This window comes from Tachysurus fulvidraco, chromosome 10 (assembly GCF_022655615.1).
Source record: "Tachysurus fulvidraco isolate hzauxx_2018 chromosome 10, HZAU_PFXX_2.0, whole genome shotgun sequence".
Lineage (NCBI taxonomy): Eukaryota > Metazoa > Chordata > Actinopteri > Siluriformes > Bagridae > Tachysurus > Tachysurus fulvidraco.
In genome coordinates this window covers 12281512-12300187 of record NC_062527.1, presented here as the reverse complement: position 1 = coordinate 12300187, position 18676 = coordinate 12281512, and the positions used below count along the sequence as shown (strand labels likewise).

At 36.4% G+C, this 18676-nt stretch overlaps 3 protein-coding genes across 6 annotated transcripts in view; 2 read left to right on the top strand and 1 right to left on the bottom strand.

The window, feature by feature from the left end:
- Nucleotides 1-1229: 1229 nt before the first annotated feature.
- syt8 (synaptotagmin VIII) lies at nucleotides 1230-7678 on the bottom strand. Its single transcript, XM_027173462.2, has 9 exons — nucleotides 7346-7678; nucleotides 5999-6299; nucleotides 5524-5690; nucleotides 5334-5429; nucleotides 4924-5091; nucleotides 4659-4826; nucleotides 3539-3656; nucleotides 3294-3427; nucleotides 1230-2677 (listed from the first exon to the last, which is right to left on the bottom strand). Exons 2-9 carry the CDS (start codon nucleotides 6264-6266, stop codon nucleotides 2438-2440), a joined length of 1359 nt encoding a protein of 452 aa, XP_027029263.1. The 5' UTR covers nucleotides 6267-6299; nucleotides 7346-7678; the 3' UTR covers nucleotides 1230-2437.
- Nucleotides 7679-9495: 1817 nt separating this feature from the next.
- Nucleotides 9496-14741, top strand: pdcd2l (programmed cell death 2-like). Of its 2 annotated transcripts, none has more exons than XM_027172980.2 (6): nucleotides 9496-9821; nucleotides 10495-10658; nucleotides 10765-11160; nucleotides 12163-12276; nucleotides 13991-14148; nucleotides 14569-14741. In XM_027172980.2, the coding sequence occupies exons 1-6, from the start codon at nucleotides 9729-9731 to the stop codon at nucleotides 14697-14699; spliced, it is 1056 nt and encodes a 351-aa protein (XP_027028781.2). In that variant the 5' UTR covers nucleotides 9496-9728; the 3' UTR covers nucleotides 14700-14741. The 2 variants fall into 2 exon arrangements, with proteins under 2 accessions (XP_027028781.2, XP_027028782.2); XM_027172981.2 differs by lacking the exon at nucleotides 9496-9821 and adding an exon at nucleotides 10250-10414.
- Nucleotides 14742-16658: 1917 nt separating this feature from the next.
- The window catches only part of LOC113660066 (BTG3 associated nuclear protein), a 47579-nt gene continuing 45561 nt past the window's right edge, over nucleotides 16659-18676 (top strand). Inside the window, exon 1 of one of the 3 annotated variants that reach the window (XM_027173296.2) lies at nucleotides 16659-16853. The gene's annotated coding sequence lies outside the window, so the exon portion shown is untranslated. The remainder of the gene's footprint in view (nucleotides 16854-18676) is intronic. The other 2 variants (XM_047819636.1, XM_027173295.2) reach the window with 2 other exon arrangements.

Genomic DNA, 18676 nt, shown 5'->3' with positions numbered 1-18676 from the left:
TGCTCCTTGGATTAAGAACATGGACAGTGGAAAGACTAAAACACACTTGCACAGAATTATATATATATATATAAAAAATAAAGTGTTTCCAGACTTTAAGTTATGGGGTGGGAAAGCAGGAAAATAACACACTAATGGTGTGGTAACACCTTATTCTGCATTACCAGAGTTTTTAAAAAAAGAGATAGAAAATAGCCTCAATATTTTTGTTAATGGTTCCTAATACTTAAGAGATTTAATCAAAATACTTACAATTTAATATGAGTTAGACATAATCCATTATGTCCACTGTATTAGATTTATCTGAGGTGTGGTTTTAGGTTACAGTTTGGGGTGGCAACTGGGGCGGCAGCATCCTGAATGGTAAATCTTTTTTATATTCTTGCATTCCCTTTTCATGACTAACTGAATGGAAGCAAACTACATTTTGTATAGCATGTATTTTACCAGCATCTGCTGTACTGAATATCAGCATGATTTTGATTCAGACATAAGCAAGATGCAAACACAGACAAGTAATATAACATAGTCATATAAACTGAAAACTACCAATGCTGTTTTACTAAATATCGGGAGTCTTGGAACTCTACTTGTCTAATCAAATTAATGTATTAGAAGTAACAGCTGTATAATAGATATCAGACTGTAAGACTTTGGTAGATCGCCAGCCTTTGTAAGCAGCTCAGCTCAGTTTATTTCAGGCTGCTGTAGTATCCATTCATAGTGATATCCTCATAACATTTGTGTTGCTGTATGAGGATCACAGCTCTGCAATGTTCACAGTATGAACAAGAGGAAGCCTGAAGGTCATACCTGCTGAGTGTAGGCTTTCATGCTGCAGGATTTCTTTTACTACTGATCTGACTTTAATTTAGTTATAAGAGGTGTTAAATCTGAATAAAAATATTGGTATTTCATCAAAAATTTAAATTTGGGGACAAAAACAGGAAACATATGTACCCAAATGGTAAATATATATATACCCAAATGTCCAGCTACATTTTCACAGAGATAATAAAAGCCTTTAAGTCCATATATGATTAATACCATTTAAATGCTTTTGAGATACACTTGCTTACACTTCATTTTATAAGGAACATCTGTACACCTGCTCAGTTGGCAGCAGCACTATACATAAGAGCTGGCAGATACAGGTCAAAAGCTTCTGTTAATTCACATCAGTCATCCCAATGGTTTAAGTATAAACCATTGGGATGGTTTAAGGCTGGTTTAAGTATAAATCTCCTTGGAAATACACATAGTCTATGGAGTTTACAGAAATGAAAAACATCAGTTCCAAGCAGCAGTTTCTTTTTGCTGAAAAAGATTAAAGAATGGTCAGACTGGTTTGAGTTGACAGGAAAGCTATAGTAACTAACAGGTTAGGGTAGTGTGGGGTCAAATGGTCAAGGCTCTGGGTTACTAATCGGAAGGTCAGGGGTTTAAGCCCCTGCAACTCCAGTCTGCCACTGTTGGGCCATTGAGCAAGGCACCCACTTTGCTCCAGGGGCACTGTATCAAGGCTAACCCTGTGCTCTGACAACAAATAAAGCCTTCTTCTTCTTCTTCTTCTTCTTCTTCTTCTTCTTCTTCTTCTACTTCTTCTTCTAAGAAATAACCACTCGTTATAACCGTGATGCACTGATCTGAGAATGCACATTAAACATGGAAGCAGATGAGCTGTAACTGCAGAGAACCAAAGTGGGTTTTACTCCTGTCAGCTATGAACAGGAATCCGAGGCTATAATCGGCACAGCCTCAGCAAAATTGGACAGTTAATGATTGGAAAAATGTCTCCTGGTCTTTTCTAATCTTTAACTGCTCGGTTTCACGGAATCTGTGTCCAGTGATCTCACATTGGCTGACTGGATAATTGCGTGACAGAGTAGGTATACATATGTACATACAGAGTAAAATGGTTTGATTACACACTCTAATATTCATCAGTGAGAAATCCCAGCAACCTTGTAGCACTGGGTATTGGTTCAGAGGACCTGAAATTTCATTAAGGCAGCCTAATTAAACCATATGTGTGCTGACACTCTGCACACAAACCCTTATCCTTTATCCTTTATTGCCACCAGAGAAATCAGCATGTGTGTGTGCATTTCCACCAGAGAAATCAACATGTATGTGCATGATAGAGCGCATCTAACAAGCCTACAGTATATATATATATATATATATATATATATATATATATATATATATATATATATATGTATATATATATATATATATATATATATATATATATGTATATATAAAACCTGTAATATACAACCTGTGCAAATAAATTTTCTTGAACTGTATATCAGTTGAGGACAACCAACCTGCACTTTTTAATATTCTACTATTCTACTCAAGAAATTATATAAATTATTTAGTAAAACAAATGGCACAATGTTGTTCACAAAAAAATAAAGTGGTGACATTTTCAAAAAGTCTTATTAGTGAATGGGATTCTCAGTGTGTGTTTCAGGGCCAGAGTCGAGTCCACCTGCTCGGCTGAGAGTAGTGTATGCCACTGTGCCAATGGCCTCCGTGGGTTTGACAGCATGTCTGCCCAGTGCCTCAGCTGGTTTCCTGTAGCATCACATCCCAGGAAGATCTTCCCAATGGCATCATTCCTGCTCACTTTATCATGATCCCACACAGAGATCACCAACTGGACTCGCTGTTAATACAGGGTAAATAGAGGAAACATTTATACTCAACAAAAATTATTAAATAAACCTTAAACACAGCAATTCAATTGGAGTAATTAATTTTCTCTAAATAAAATTGACCATAATGTCCAGGCATAAATGCAAATTCAGCTCAAAGCAGATGAGCTATATTCAAGTCAGGCAAACAGGCAAAAACGCAGAGTTCACTAGACTAATGAAAATATGAAAACTAAAATGTTTATGTAAATTCAAATGCAAATTCTAAGAAAATGCTAATGCTTAAATGCACAAAATATTATAAAATTAATCATTTAATTTTCAAAATAAAAATTTTACAAAAGTACTGACCTCACAAATTTAAAAACAGCATTTTTTTTAAATGTTTCCTGCATTACATTCTGAATCAGTTTTTTTTGTGTTCAAGCTCAAAAGATCATATATTGCATGTGTTATTGTAAGTGTTAAAACTCCCTGAACAAATGTAATATGGTTTTTGATGACACTGAAATGATGCCAGTGAAAGGAGGTAAGATAATTTGTTTCAAGATAATAACAAGAGTAAAACATAATATAAGCAAAAAAGAAAAGACTTGTGTGCCAAAACACAGTAAGCAAGTGACCCACCTGAATCTGATCAAATGACACATCAAATGTAAAGGATTCATTAAAGTAAGGATTCAAAGTTTGCTTTTTCACCGATGTTTTCTTTTTCTTCCACTTCCTCTTGTCCAGAACCAACTGGATTTTAACGTATGGATCTAAAATACATTTAATGCCACTGTTACATTACTGTCATTCAGAATAATCATTGATATATTGACACTTCACTCTCTTGATCAGTTAATACTTAGAAGAAGACCACAACTAACCTGATAAACCTCCAATGTCCATTTGCTTTAAGTTCTTTGCCTCCAGAATCACCACAGTGAGCTTACTTGCAGTGGGGACGTACCGCAGTGAGAAGCAAATCTCACCCAGATGTTCTTGCTATAAAGTGGTATAGTAAATACTGTATTTAGCTAAACCTATTTGACTTGATTTTGAGTTCTACTGATCTCAACTAATAAGAAGAAAACTAATAAGAAAAATGAATGAAGTATGACACATGCATTAATAAACATAGCCATGATCTACCTTATTTAAAATAAAGTAGCAGTGAGACTAATGAACAAAAGCAAATATTTCTCCTCAGATATTCAGCTGTTATTTTACTCACAACTGAGTAATTCACACAATGAATAATGTAATGAGTTAAGGCATTTACTAATAATGAGCTAATGAAGAGCTAATGTTAACTACACCAGACTACACATGATATAACATGTTTGTTAATTAATGTATGAAGTAACAACTAAATCAAATATGCTCTAAAAGAAAAAACATGAATTAAACATGCATAATTTCAGGTTGGTTATATAATTGGCCATATGCAGCTGTGCGCACAAACATAATTGTCTGGTGCTGAACCACTTTCAGAATATATACTTATATCTTCCTTATTGAACAAAGAAAGACGCGCCAATACTAAACAACAATAATTTCATCTGAAAAATATTAAAAAAAATCAAATAAAAAATCAGTGTTATCTTTGTACGCATTAAAAATGTATGATAAAACAAATTTATAAAGATTTTTACACTACTGATTTGTTGGCAGTTTGTTGCAAACATATCCATATATCACTATGCTTATACATTTACTGTGCCTGTGTTTGATATTCTTATATAGTTTCTTTTTTATATAATCTCACACCTCTTTGGATCAATAATATATCAACACTGATGTTCACTTGTTATGTTTCAAATAAAACATGTTTTAGATAACAGTTATGGGAATGTCTGGCAGAAGCTATATAAATATTTAGTCTTCATAACCAGACATGTAAGAAAAAGAAGGTTTGAAGGTGAGATGATTGTAACTTTATCGTCTGCCTAAAAAATGTGCAGAAGTAAAATTCTGCCGCCTCTCTAAGAGTTAGCCTCACAGAACCTCATGTTTTGATGGTGCATTCAGGTCTCTCCACTCCTCAATCACATGGTTCCAGTCCACAGCAGAGAGCTCCAGCCTCAGCTCTCCAATCACATCATGTTTGGAGAATCTGTTGAAGTCATACACCTGCATCACAAGTGTAGACTCGCTGAGATCCTTCTGAGAAATCTAAGCACATAATTTACATGCATGTGAAAAAGACAGAATGCAATCACTTTTAGGAAAGCTAAATGAAAATCATAAAATCATAGCTTTTGTGATTTACCTGATACTTAAACTGCTCGTTAAACACTGGGCTCAGAGTTTTTCTGAACACTTTTGTTTCAAAGGTTTTGGACTTGTTGGGATGAATGTAAACTTTTACATAAGGGTCAGATGTTCCTGATGAGTCCATAGCCATTAGTTCTGCAGCTTCTTTCACACCGACAGCCATCTAAGTAACACCAAAAAACATTTAGATACTATAAAAATGTAAAAATTATATATATGTATATATATAATAAATTACATATGTGGTGCATAGACATTTACACTGATTATCCCTACAAGAGCACTATAAACATGTTCCTGAATATAGATAAATCCCTAAAAATACTTAATCAGACTTGCAATCTGCAGCACCAGTCTCTAAATTAAGCTCATATAATCACACATGATTAAATGGCTAAGATGGACCTCTGAACGTGCTGCATTGTACTCCAGGGAATACAGCAGCTTTCCTCGTGGCTGGTTAAGAGATCCATACTCTACGTCTCCCGTTTCAGGCTGCACCTGTCGATCAAATAAATCATCCAATGAGAAAAAGACCACACCTCCAAACTCCCCAGGTGATTCATCTGATAGGGTAAGATGTCCTTTCACTCACCAGTGCTGCTGTACTGGTACCATTCAGTCCTTTCATGCTGATCTTCTGGTTCTGCTTTTTTCTCTTTTTCTTTCCTTTGCAGCAGCATTTTATGCAGCAGCACAGCACGCAAATTAAAACCACCAAGAGGATCAGGGCAATTATCGTATAGGTGGCCCATCTTGGCACTAGAAGAGAGGGTGATACAATATGTAGAAAAATGTATCCTTAATATTGACCATGTAGAGGAACAAGAGTGGTGTAGCTGTAAACTGCACTATGACATACATCTGAAACATTAGGCAAGAGCACAGCCAGCAGGATTAGAGTGAGATAAACTTGCAACAAGTGAAAAGTGAGAGGAAAGAAATGTGCCCCAGGAGTGGAATTAGATATACTGCATGGAACAGGTGCCTCCATCCTCAGAGAGGGAGTGACAAAGATAGATGGTGGGGTAGTTAGCAGAGCAGAGGGGCAAATGTTTAGCAATACTCACATGGGATTTTGTCTAACAAAGAGGGCAGAATCCCATGGTAGGCTGTGGTGGAGTTCGCTATCAGTGTATTGACAATGACAGTGACTGTTGTTGGAGATTCATTTGCTGAGGTTGGAGGAGCAGTGACTGATGCTGAAGATACAGAGATTGATTTTGAAGTTGCATTAATTGAAGATGAGGTTATGTTGACTGAAGATGAAGTTGTGTTGACTGAAGATGTGTCTGAAGCATTGCTTCTATCCCGGCTCAATGCAAAACTGAAGCTCATGGCTGAGTTGCCAAAACGATGTTTAAAAGCTCACTGAAAAAATATAAATATGAAACATAAGCAGTGCAGTATTCAGCTGTCTGATAGAACTGTTGTACAATACTGCTCTCTGATGGTTAATATGCAAACTATATATCCTCAAACAGACATTCCTTCAATAGGATTTTGCATTATTCAATAATGTATTTCCTGAATGGCAAAAAAAGGCACACAATTCCTGTGGATTAATTGAAGCAATTGTTAAGAATAACTTTGGGTGTAATAACAGATCAGACGTTAAGCCACCACCATAGTTAAACAACTGCATGAAATGTTGACAACTGATGCAGAGCTCTATTAAACAGGGTGTGCTACAGAGCACAGAGATAACATTCTTTCCCAATGAAATATATACTGTAACCAGAAAAATGCAGCTACAGGGATTGAGCAAATGCGCTGCCATAACAAATACACCATGAATATGTGTGATTCAAAGCTTGAGAAAATAGAAAAGTGGTACCTTGGGAACAAATAAAAAAACAGATTGATTTTATTATTTTGATAAATGCAAACCTATAGTAACAAATGCTCAAAACAGCATAATCAAGCCACTATATTACACTACTGGAAATACTGTAAATAGCTTTACATATATACTAACATAACTTCAAAATAATACAGAAAACTCACTGTTGCCGAATCTTAGCAAAGTTTTAGACCCGATTTTGGACCTACTAAATGTACACTTCACAACAGCTAATGGAGTGAGGAAGGAAGTTACTCCCCATGCCAAAGCCCAATCACACAGACAAAACATGGCTGCTTAGCTTCCCAAAGCTGGTGATGTTCATTTTTTAAATGATAGTTATCTGATTCTAGGTGTTTTTTTGGAGGATGAGATTTCGGTTGTGGTCCTGCCATCATAGGATTTGCTTTGTTTAAATCATCCTATAGAGAATATTTCATTTACAACTGGTGGTCTAAAGAAAATTATAAACAAAACCATTGTGAACACTTGCTGAAGGTAAGTATTCACGCAAGTATCATAGTAATAACATCCAGAACAAGTCACATCCAGGGAAATAGAATATAAAGCTTACCTTATTCTGTTTCAGTTAGGCATATATTTCCTGTTTTCTCCATTTTATTCCATTTGTGTACTTTAGCATTAGCAATATTGTAAAGAAAGTGGTGAAAACTGACCATGCCATGGAGGATCTTACTGAGTTACTTGCCACACCTCATCTTCACACTTTGTGTGCTCAAAGGCTGAGCTGGGTGAGGTGGAACCTTTCAAGAAAATTCAGATAAGGTTACAAATCAGAAAACACACCACAGCTATGAGGAAGTGCTAATGAAGATACTAGTGAATAATGTAGCCTACACATCAGCAGTGCTGTCGCTGTAGGAGTACACAACACAGTTATGTTTCCCTCCCATATATTTGCATTTGAGGTGGAAATATAGACAGAAACCAGTTCTTTGTAAATATTGTGACTTGACATTGGGACTTAATGTTTGAGCTTCAGTCTGATGAATATTTATAAGCTAGGTTTGTCGTTCATTCTCAAGATCACACACTGATAACAGTGGCCTATGACAAAACAACAAAATATGTAAAATGCAGGCAATAAGGTTTAAAAATTTATCCAAATTTCTGTATTTTTCGTTTGATATGGAATGCTTTCAGACACTTTCTATGATGGTTTTATTTGTTAAAACATTGTCCAGTAATAGCCTTCTCCAGCTCTGTGAAAGGCCAGCATTTTCTATTAGCTGGTTAACTGATTAAAGTAAACTGCTTCAGCTGGTTTTAACTTGTCTTGCACTTACTGTAACTAATGTGTTAAATGTTTTAATGACTTCTTAATAAGAAACATTTACATGAATTAACTACAGCATGTCTTTGGGAATTCTGATAAAGATAACTGCTGACACAGACACAATCACAGTAATATGTAGGAAAACACAATTAAATGAATGTGTAATGTCACTATATTTATCAGTTTTCAGCCCATCGTGATTATGAGGGAGTATGATGCATGTACAGTTAGCTATTACCTTTTCACAGAATGGTTCTCAATGTGGCAAATTACAGGTGTTAGTGGAGACATGTTTACATTTACAGCATTTAGCTGTAAAGCTGTACATTTACAGCATTTAGCAGACACCCTTATTTAGAGTGGCTTACAATTTTATTTCAATTTATACAACTGAGCAATTGAGGGGTTAAGAGCCTTGTTCAAGGACCCAGCAGTGGCAGCTTGGTGGACCTGGGATTCAAACTCATGACCTTCCACTAGGCTACCACATCCCACATGGTAATATAGTTATAATGATGATGGAAATCACAACCCATTATTACCAAAAATATTCTGATTTATGAATGTCTCATTAACCTGTTTGATTAGTTACTTGAATTATTCATGTTCTGTGGCTTCAATAAATAGCAAGAATAGGAGTAAAAAAAACTTAAAAAAACTTCAACTTGCTCAGAATAGAGCTGCCAGAGTTGCTCTTGGCTGTTCGTACAGGACCAGTGTGAATGAGATGCACACTATATTAGTATGGTTGAAGGTACAGGATAAATTAAAGATAAGTCTTCTGTGCTACATGCATAATGCCATCTATAAAAACAACCCCAGATTTTTTGTGGATAAATTGGTTTACAGTGGGTATTGCCACCAGCATATTACTCGGAAGGTCAGCTCTGGTGATCTAGTTGTTCCTTTTGCACAGTCAAATTGTATGAGGAGAACTGTACTATTTAGATCCTCAGTAGCTTGGAATCAACTGTCAATGTGTGTAAGACAAATAAGCAATATATGTTATTTTAAAAGATGGTAAAAAAAATGTATGATCTGTAATGAAAACTAAGTCTAATGACTCAAATTGAAGTGTATTTATTCTTTTGATAACATATTGTAAAAAGTGTAATGTGATTGTGTGTAATATGTTTTGATATTGTAAAATGGACCCCAGGAAGATTAGCGACCACTCGTGGAAGCTAATGGTGTTCCAAATAAATAAATAAATAAATAAATAAATAAATAAATAAATAAATAAATAAATAAAAACTGTACACATGTGAATACTGAGAATAAATATTGGAATAGCTGGATTATGTTCATGAAGTTGATCTGTACTGGGATTGTATATGGAACATATTGTACAGCTAAGTGTGTCGCTGGCTGCTAGATGTTCAGTCTTGATCAGACTGGGTCTCTATGAAAAGCTGTGCATATTGTGTAATTGGCCTATAAGGGGTTAATGGAGATTTACTTTCATTTTTACCCAAGTCACGTATGTCATCTTAATAAATAAAAGACATTATAAACCCCATTTTGGTCTGTGATTGAACCTTAGACGTTCTGTGCACGTGTGTTGTTTAAAAAAAAGGTACCTAAAGTTGTTTATAGCTGTTTAACAGAGAGCACGTTGTGGCACACGTGGGTTTAATATTATCCCCATAGACAGGAAACGATGGAGAATTCACTACTCATAGGATTATGTGACGGTGCTGTTGAGAAGAAGAAAGACACTTATTATTACACAAATAAAATCGGAGGATATTCGGTAAGAAACTTTTTTTCCCCTTTCAGTTTTGTGTAGCAAACTAGCTGGTGTTAGCCGTCTTGTTATGTACTTGGTAGCTAGAAGTGTCTTAGCAACGGTGCTAAGTCCTTTAGCACGCTAGCTAGCAGTTTAGTCAGGCAGTAAAGTGATTTGTCAGGAACATAGACACCCAGGAGAATAAAAATTTAGCTCTCTGCATTTATTTATGGAATGTCTTAAGCCTACTGTGTTAACATTTTAGAGAGAAATATTAAGAATCTCTTAAAAAACTAAAGCTGCTAGCTTATAAATGCATAGCAAAAGCTGTTTCCGGTTTGGTCAGCGGCAAAGCGGATATGGTGTGTGTGTGTGTGTGTGTGTGTGTGTGTGTGTGTGTGTGTGTGTGTGTGTGTGTGTGTGTGTGTGTGTGTGTGTGTGTGTGTGTGTGTGTGTGTGTGTGTGTGTGTGTGTGTGTAATCACATCACATAAAACCCGGTGTTTTTTTTTTTGTTTGTTTGTTTGTTTTGTTTTTTTATAGTTCGGTTCAATCTTAGAAGTTAAATGTTGGGTGTAATAATGGATTCGGAAAAAAATAAAATATAAATAAATGCAGGTCAGATTTCAACTGTAACTCGGCTTCACTTATGTGTCCATATAATATAATACACTAACGTATTATTTCTATTCCTTCAGGACCCGATACCTGGTGTATCTAATGCATATAACCATTGCAGACTATGTGATGGGTTCCTTAGTCATGTTGTTCAGATATACTGCCCCCTGGCGTTGTCTTCATATCATCGCACCATTCATGTGTTTGCCTGCACATCTCCAGAGTGTCATGGCAAGCTGGAAAGGTGAGCCAAGGTTTAGGTTCCAGTTTCTTTGGAAACATTGATAAGAATACTTGTTACAGTTTTTCTAAGTTATTATTTTATTCTGTTTGATTGTTCCTGTGCATAGCTGGAAAGTCCTCCGTTCACAGTGTTTGGAGTCTGAGATAGAAAAAACTTCAGCCGGTCAGAGTTCTGACAGAACACCAGTTGCTACTACAGACTGGTGTGAGGATGCAGACGACTGGGGAATGAACTCAGAGGAGAATTTGGGCAGTGAACAGCCTGAGACCAATAGCTTTACAGCAAGCCTGGAAGTCTGCAGCAGACTTCAAGAAATGTGTATAAACAGGTCAGCAGATGTCAAAGGTGCTGGACCAGCTGTAGAGGCTCCTACCTTTCAGTCGTTCTACATCAGTGTGGTGGAAGAGGCAGACCTTGTAGGACAAAATGACTTGGATCATGCCAACAGACTGCTGAAGGAGTATGAGGAGAGGGAGGGCATGGCTGTGGAGGAGGTTGCATGGTGAGGATAGTTTTGGTGTTTTGTTTGATTATTATTTTCATATTTTAGGATACAAGTGCCACCGAGGCATAGTTAGTAGAGTTTACCCTCATAGCTCCAGGGTCCCAGGTTCATGTTTAGCAACTCCAGGGTCCTTTTCTTATTTAGTAGAGTTTACCCTCATAGCTCCAGGGTCCCAGGTTCAAGTTTAGCAACTCCAGGGTCCAGGCTTTTCTTTCAGTGTTCCAGTCATCTTCCACCTCCAGAAATGCTAGAAGATGTAATGACTTTTCCAGTTTTTATCCATTCTATTTAGGGATGATTATGTATGTGTCAGCATGGTGCCCTATGATGGACTGATAATCCAATTCAGGGTGCCAGGGTGATATCCTTTTTTATAGACACTGTTTATATTAATATTCTGGCAAAGATATAGATGCTAATTAAGATTAGATAACTATTCTAGTCTTTTGTTGATTAAACTGTGTGCCTCAAGTGTGAGTTCAACTAACAGGATCAAAGAAAGAGCTAATAAGGAACGTCTTGATGTTCGGGATGGGAAAAAATCCCAGCCAATTTTGCACTTGCTCACGATTCTCTTCAGGGCGGATTCATTTTAAACAAAAAGCAGCTAAAGGAACCACAAGCCAAAATTAGTGTCTTCTCTAGAGAATAACAATCATCAGGATGAAGTTAATTCTCCTTTCGCCTGACGGAGACACAGGACCCCAGACATTCTTCAGTGGATTTTGTATTAATCAAAACGTCTGGCTTTCCTCTGATTACAAACAGAACCTTTGCGTTTGAAGTCAGTTGAATAAAGCTGATGGTCATTTTATCCTTGTTAAATTTTGTTGTGATTGAGTGATGATTGCTTACAATGAAAAGCATATGACATTATCACCTGAATCGTGTTTCAGACATAACGTCATAATGAACTAGTGTCATGATTATACTATGTTGCTTTATTGATTCAATTTGGACATGACTTTATTTCTCTAATATTTGGGTTGTGTTGTTCAGCTGTGAAGGTAAAGGAAAGGACGAGGCATATGAAAAAGCCAAAGCCAAACACGGAGATGCGGTTTTCTCCAGTTTCATGAAAAGAATCTCTCTGTGTCCAGAGCAAGTGCTTCGGTGAGTTTAATGAAGTGGACAAAAGCCAAACTTTCAGGATGGCTATCAGTGTCCTCTGTCAAATCACATGATTACTAATTAAGTTATTCTCTTTAACATAATCATGACGTCTTGTTTTCAGTTCCCATGGAGGACTCGTATTTAAGTGATACTGTATGGCCTTTTTTAAGTTAATTTAGGGTAGCGGAAAACAGACATTGTGAATTACAGGCATTATTATTAATGAGGCATGGAAAATAAATGGACCTCTATGATGTTTTGTGGTCAGAAAGATTAGATAACGATGACTGATCTTTTTTTAAACCAGTAAAATTGGTTAGAAGATTAATATGCTTTAAGTTTTCACCTTCCCACCCCATGTGACTCCATGTGAACTTATTATTAGATGAAAGAAAGCAACACATAATAAACAAAGAGTGCAACCTCGCCAATACCAGAAACAACTATAGCAGATATTTTCATGTCTGCATCGGTACGATAATTGTATAGTGTCAGATAATAATTATTTCCAGAACTGAAAGAAATTTTTGACAATCTTTCATTAACTGGAGTAATTCATATGTGTATGTTTGGTTATCTGTACGAAGCATCGATATCATTTTTTCCAGCTCCAGTACGAGTACATGTGTTTTGGTACTCAATGATGGTTTGCATTAATCAATCAGGGGAGTCATGGAACATTTTATTTTAGCTGTTTATGTTTGCCCTGTTTAAATTGTTGCCATGGAAACCACTCGCCTGTGAGTTCATGGTCCTAGGCTACAAAGCTCATTCTTCATGATGTTAGTGGGTTGATTATAATTGGTATTTATTAGATGGCTATATTAGTTATCTAGTAACTATATTCTAGTGGCTGGCTCACCCTGGTTTTTTGTAAACCCCAGCTAAACCCAATCCAGGATTATCTTGTTTTATGATTCACACTGCCCATATTTTATCTGGGGTTAACAGTTAATTCTGGATATTCATAACTTATATTTCACACTGGACATTCTTAAACTCTGGCTTAAGGTTCTTCTTTGCGTACATGTTGTGTCAACAACCATGATGGGATAAATGCAGTGCATGTCCAGGTTAAATAACAGCTTGCTCCATGCGTTTGCATCAGTGAGAAAAAGGGACACGTTTACCCGTTGTTACCTTTCACAGATTTCTAATCTCCTTTTTTTGGCCTTTTTCATGTAGCTTGTCATGTAGTTTCTGATATCTGAATTTTTTGTGTCCCCCTCGATACAGCAAGCACTCCTGTGACCGAGCTGTGTTTGTAGCTGTGTTTTTCAGTTTTCAAGTCTTGGTTGTCATGATCTTTCAATTTCTGATAGTGTTTTTGTTGTGAAGCATCTAGCTGTAACATTCTTACACTTTATCATTTTACACTGTAATCATTTACCTCTGCAGTGTCAGGTGAACACTAAAATGTTTCTCTACCCAGGTATAAAGGTGTGAAATCCTGTTGTCAATGATGGATGGGGGCTGACTGCTAAAAACTATATGCTGGTTAATAACTGTTATTTTAACTCCCTGACTATTGCCTATAAACCTTTTTTTTTTCTTAAGTAAGTGATTGTTGCAGCAGTTTGCAGTCAGTTTTAATTTGATTGTCATCATTCATGGTGAAATAAGTTCAGACTGCCGCCAATTCATGCTGTGGGTTAGAGCAATACCATTATATCACTTCACCTATAGTTACAGGTAATATTTTTGGATCTTACAGATACAGTTGGAGTGGGACACCATTATTTATAATGGAACCTCCTTCAAATATGAATCAGATGGTGCCTCCCTGTGCACACTGTGGCAGTCCTCGAGTTTTCGAATTCCAGTTAATGCCAGCTCTGGTCAGCTTGCTCCGCAGTGCACATTCAAGTTCAGGTTTGTCTCATGGATTCTGTATGTACTGTAGATTTTTTTCTTCTTCTATTTTAACACTTTGATCGAACTGGTTCTAGTAATAAGGTTGCATCTGAATGTAAGATTTTGAGAAAAAGACTTTTTTATTTGTTTTTAAAACTTCTGTCCCAACAATGTCATGAACAGTAATCATTTAGAAATAAACTGCATGCATATTATAAAGGTAAACTTTTGAAACGAACTTCGAAAGATAAAAAAAAAAAAAATGCAAAGCACATTAGATTTAACACTTCCATAAATGTAAAATGTTAGCATGTGTGTTGTAGAGACTGGTGATTAACTCTCTCTCTCTCTCTCTCCCTCCCTCCCTCCCTCTCTCTCTCTCTCCCTCCCTCCCTCCCTCTCTCTCTCTTCCTCCCCTCCCTTTTTTCACCTCCACAGAGCTTGCAGTTGAGTTTGGAACCGTTTTGATTTTCACCTGCAGAGACAGTTGTTGGACATCTGGATCAACTAGTCCTATTGAGGAATTCCCCTTTGTACAAACTGATCCTGACCAAAAGCTCTTTAAATGATAGCAAACAGTTTATAAGACAATAAAACATAAATGAACACAATGTGTTTCTTTTTTATTTATACCAATCATAAAATAATTATTCTAATCAGCCAACTTTATTTTATGCCATATGTAAAGCTACAACAATTTTACATATGGCATAAAATACACTTTTTTATTTACATTTATATAGAAATAAGGATACTGAAGGAACACACAAATACCAAGATCTAGAGAACATGACCTGTGCACAAAAAAGTGATTATGAAAGGAATGGGTAACTAGTGTAAACAATGTTGGACATCACAATGTACCATGGATGAGCTAGGAGGTGACGATGTATGCAGTGCTCTAATACAGTGTGTGTGTGTGTGTGTGTGTTTGTGTGTTTGTGTGTGTGTTTGTGTGTGTGTGCATGGTGAGGTACAAATAGAGTTCAACTGTATATATACTGTACAAATGTATCAGTAATACAAACTAGTGAAAAAGTCCTGAATTTTAAATAATCGTCTCTAAGGTTTTGCACAAGTTTGCCTTATTAAACTGTTCTTTATGTGACAATGAATGTCTTTGTGTTAGATGAAAGTATTGCTGTTTAGTTCATAGCAGTGGTATCCAATTTTATCCCAAAAGAGCCAGTGTGGGTGTAGGTTTTATTTCAAACAAGCAGAAACCACAAGAAGTATTTTGAAAGCCAAGAACTACTGAAAAAACAGGTGGTCTCCTGCTTGATCAGAATAAAAGCCAATGTCCAGTGTTACAACTGAATTTAACTGAAACACTGACATTGACTTGGAAACATAAACTGCTTCTAGACAGTGAATAACCATCTATATCATAGTGTGTATATAAAGTAAATGGGATGTGATTACAAAGGGTGGCATGGTGGATCTTCAGGTAGTGGGTCCCCGCTTCCTGAGCTATGGTTACTGAGTATGCAGGGTCTTGTAGGTTTTGATAATGTTTTCTCCAACATCCAAATAATATCCTAGTACTGGGAATTGTGGTGGGTCCAGAGTCTATCCCAGGACGGGACACATGTCTAGTGCTACCTAATACTATAAATGTAAAACTTTTAATGTGTAATTTCTGACCTCCAGGTTGAGTAAAACAGTCCTGTCAACTCAGAATTCCTACTGGGAACTAAAGCATCAACAGTAACAATTTTTTAAAATCAATTATGCTTTTTATTTTTTAAATTAATTATACCACAGGGATGTGGTAGCTTAGTGGTTAAGGTGTTGGCCTACTGATAATAAGGTCATGAGTTTGAATCCCAGGCCAGGTTGCCAATGCTGGGCCCCTGAGCAAGACTCTTAACCATCAGTTGTATAAAATGTAGGTCACTTTAGATAAGGGTGTCTGCTAAATTGATGCTTTAGTATTTTATCTATATAAATCAACACAGACATATTAGCATAAGAGCACCTATAGAGAACACATTTAGACAAGGGGAGATTGTGTAATAAACAGTTATAGAAAGGAAATGGTCTATAAGTTCATTATCCGTTGTCACCAAAGTGAAGCCGGATTCCCTTTTCAATCTGGTTCCTGTCAAGGTTTATTCACAACATCGTCTCAACATCATCTTTTCCTTGCCACTGTTTACCTTTGGCTTGCTTTTTAGTGATCATAATTTCATTAGAAATTTATATATTTCTGTAAAACCGTTGTGTGGCAATGTCCATTGTAAAAAGCACTACATAAATAAGTTGTACATGAGACACTCTGCACAGACATCATCTCAGAATTAATCTCAGAATTAAAATGGAGACCTTGGAGCTATGAGCTGCTACACAGTCTGGATTACCATGTAGGCCAGACTGTTTAAATAAATGCTGTGTGTCATTAACATGGTTGTGACTCACTAAAGAGCTTCATTTGAATTAGAAAATATAGAAAGTTTGAGGATCCTGCCTCGATGCCCGATGACGCCTGAGATAGACACAGGCTCCCCGTGACCCGAGAAGTTCGGATAAGCGGTAGAAAATGAATGAGTGAGAAAGTTTGAGGTGCAGGATTCCCCTGCAGTACTGATGTTCTCCTTTTCAGATTTACAGCGCAATGGAGCTCAGAGGAAGGAGTGGAGTTCGTGCACAGTCTCTTCTCTCGCGAGGAAGGACGCCATTACCGAAATCCCTACAAAACAACACGAGAATTCATCATTCACACGGTAATATAACCCGATGTGGCACAGCAGCGGTCTGCCGGGACTGGCGTACTCGCGTTGAGCCACAACTTCACCGTTTTTTAAATTAAACATAGTGATTGTTCTCATTGTTTTTTGTGCTTTTTATGTGTGTAATGTCGCGGGACAGATCTAGGCCTTTTTAAACACGGCATCTACTTGCTGTGTTTGCGTTATTGTTGCACACGCTGCTGAGACTTAGCGCGCGCTGGCTAACATGTTAGCCGTGTTTAGCATTAGCTACAGTTAGCACGGCCTCTTTGTTTTTTTATTGTTTTCTTTATTTTTTATTGCTAATATATTCTGAGTTGATCAAAAGACATGTATTTGTATTTGTTTGAGTGTTTGTTTGTGGCCAATGTATTAGAAATGTTCACAGTTATGGAAATAAAGCTTCATGGGGGTGAAAGTTACCTAGATTGCTAGGCTAATTTTGCTAGCAGTTTTGCTTTGGTAGCTAGCCCTTGTTGCAGTATTTAAGCGTATTAAAAGCTTTCGTTTTTAGTTTGTCTTCAATTTAATTACACCTCTCTCTGACTCTCTCTGCTTTTATATGTGTTAGTAAAAATAGGCAGCTAATATAATTACTCTTGTACGCGTTAGCTACATGATTAGCGTTAGCCTCATGATTAGCGTTAGTCTTTCCACTCACTCGAGGTTACCACTGTCCTTGAGTGCTTTTGGATGCTTGTTGGTGGCTAATAAATACATTTTGTTACAAGTTAAGACCTTTTTAAAGTAATTTTAGTTCATTATATTATACGGGAGCTTTCTTTAGTAATATATTTATGCTTTTTTTTTTTAATTACATGCTTCTCTGGTTTATTATTATAGCCTTTAGTTTTATTGGAGCTTTGAGAAAGTACAGCATTAATATTGTCCCAGTTCTTAAGTTTCTGAACATTTCTAGTTTTTTTTTTTTTTTTTTTAATTGTCCTGGATATTTAGCTGGGAATATGTCTGACTTGGAAATGTATGTATGTAAATGTCTGTTCAGTAAATATTTACTTTATAAACACCATCTAAGCATTACATTTCAGGGTCATTGTTCAAAACCTATATTCTGGAGTTTCATATTTGTGGTATTGTGATTCACAAAATAACTCACAAGCCATCACAGACCCCACATGTATGTAGTAACACAATCAGCTGATCATAGGATGTGAGTACAAATCCTAGCACCAGCAAACTGCCTTCTTGCCCCTTGAGTAATGCCCTTAACCTTCACATGCTCAGCTTTAATGTAAATAGTGTTGGGTAAAAATAATTGCTAAATGAGTAAATGTAAGAAGCATTTGTTCAGGTATTGATTTGTATTTAATTAACAGTTTTTTAACGCAGCTCACTCTATTGAGAACATATTCTCAGAGCGTTAAAAAAAAGCCACTTTGTAAAAGCACAAATTGTGACTTAAAGCAATGGCTTAAATATAATTTTAGTAATAATGATATGGACGTGAAAGCTAGAATATATTAGCAACAGGACAAATCTGTTAATATAACTTGTTTAGTTAATGATGAAGCAAATCTCGTTAGTTTAGGTCTTAAGCTTTTCCATTTGCAGTTGTGTTCAGAAGCCCTTTACCCAGAGCTGCTTACAGAAGTGTTTACATTCTACATGCAAATCAAGTCCTCGTGCTCGTAAAAATTGGTCAATGTCTAAAAAATATAACCCTCTAAGGAGGGTTTCATATTATAAGCTGTTACTGTATCGGACTTAGTATGCATGTTATGCAGGCTACTGTTGAATACATTGTTGAGAATATAATAATTCAAACTGAGACTTAGGCACTGAAATCTCGCTTGTAT

Excerpts from the sequence above, each read along its gene's own strand:
- syt8 (XM_027173462.2), bottom strand. The coding sequence starts at position 6,266 with ATGAGCTTCAGTTTTGCATTGAGCCGGGATAGAAGCAATGCTTCAGAC. Across the intron at positions 5,691-5,998 it reads TTTGTTAGACAAAATCCCAT|TGCCAAGATGGGCCACCTAT; the intron begins GTGAGTATTGCT and ends CCTCTCTTCTAG. Across the intron at positions 5,092-5,333 it reads ACAATGCAGCACGTTCAGAG|ATGGCTGTCGGTGTGAAAGA; the intron begins GTCCATCTTAGC and ends GGTGTTACTTAG.
- pdcd2l (XM_027172980.2), top strand. The coding sequence starts at position 9,729 with ATGGAGAATTCACTACTCATAGGATTATGTGACGGTGCTGTTGAGAAG. Across the intron at positions 9,822-10,494 it reads ATAAAATCGGAGGATATTCG|GACCCGATACCTGGTGTATC; the intron begins GTAAGAAACTTT and ends CTATTCCTTCAG. Across the intron at positions 12,277-13,990 it reads TGTCCAGAGCAAGTGCTTCG|ATACAGTTGGAGTGGGACAC; the intron begins GTGAGTTTAATG and ends TGGATCTTACAG.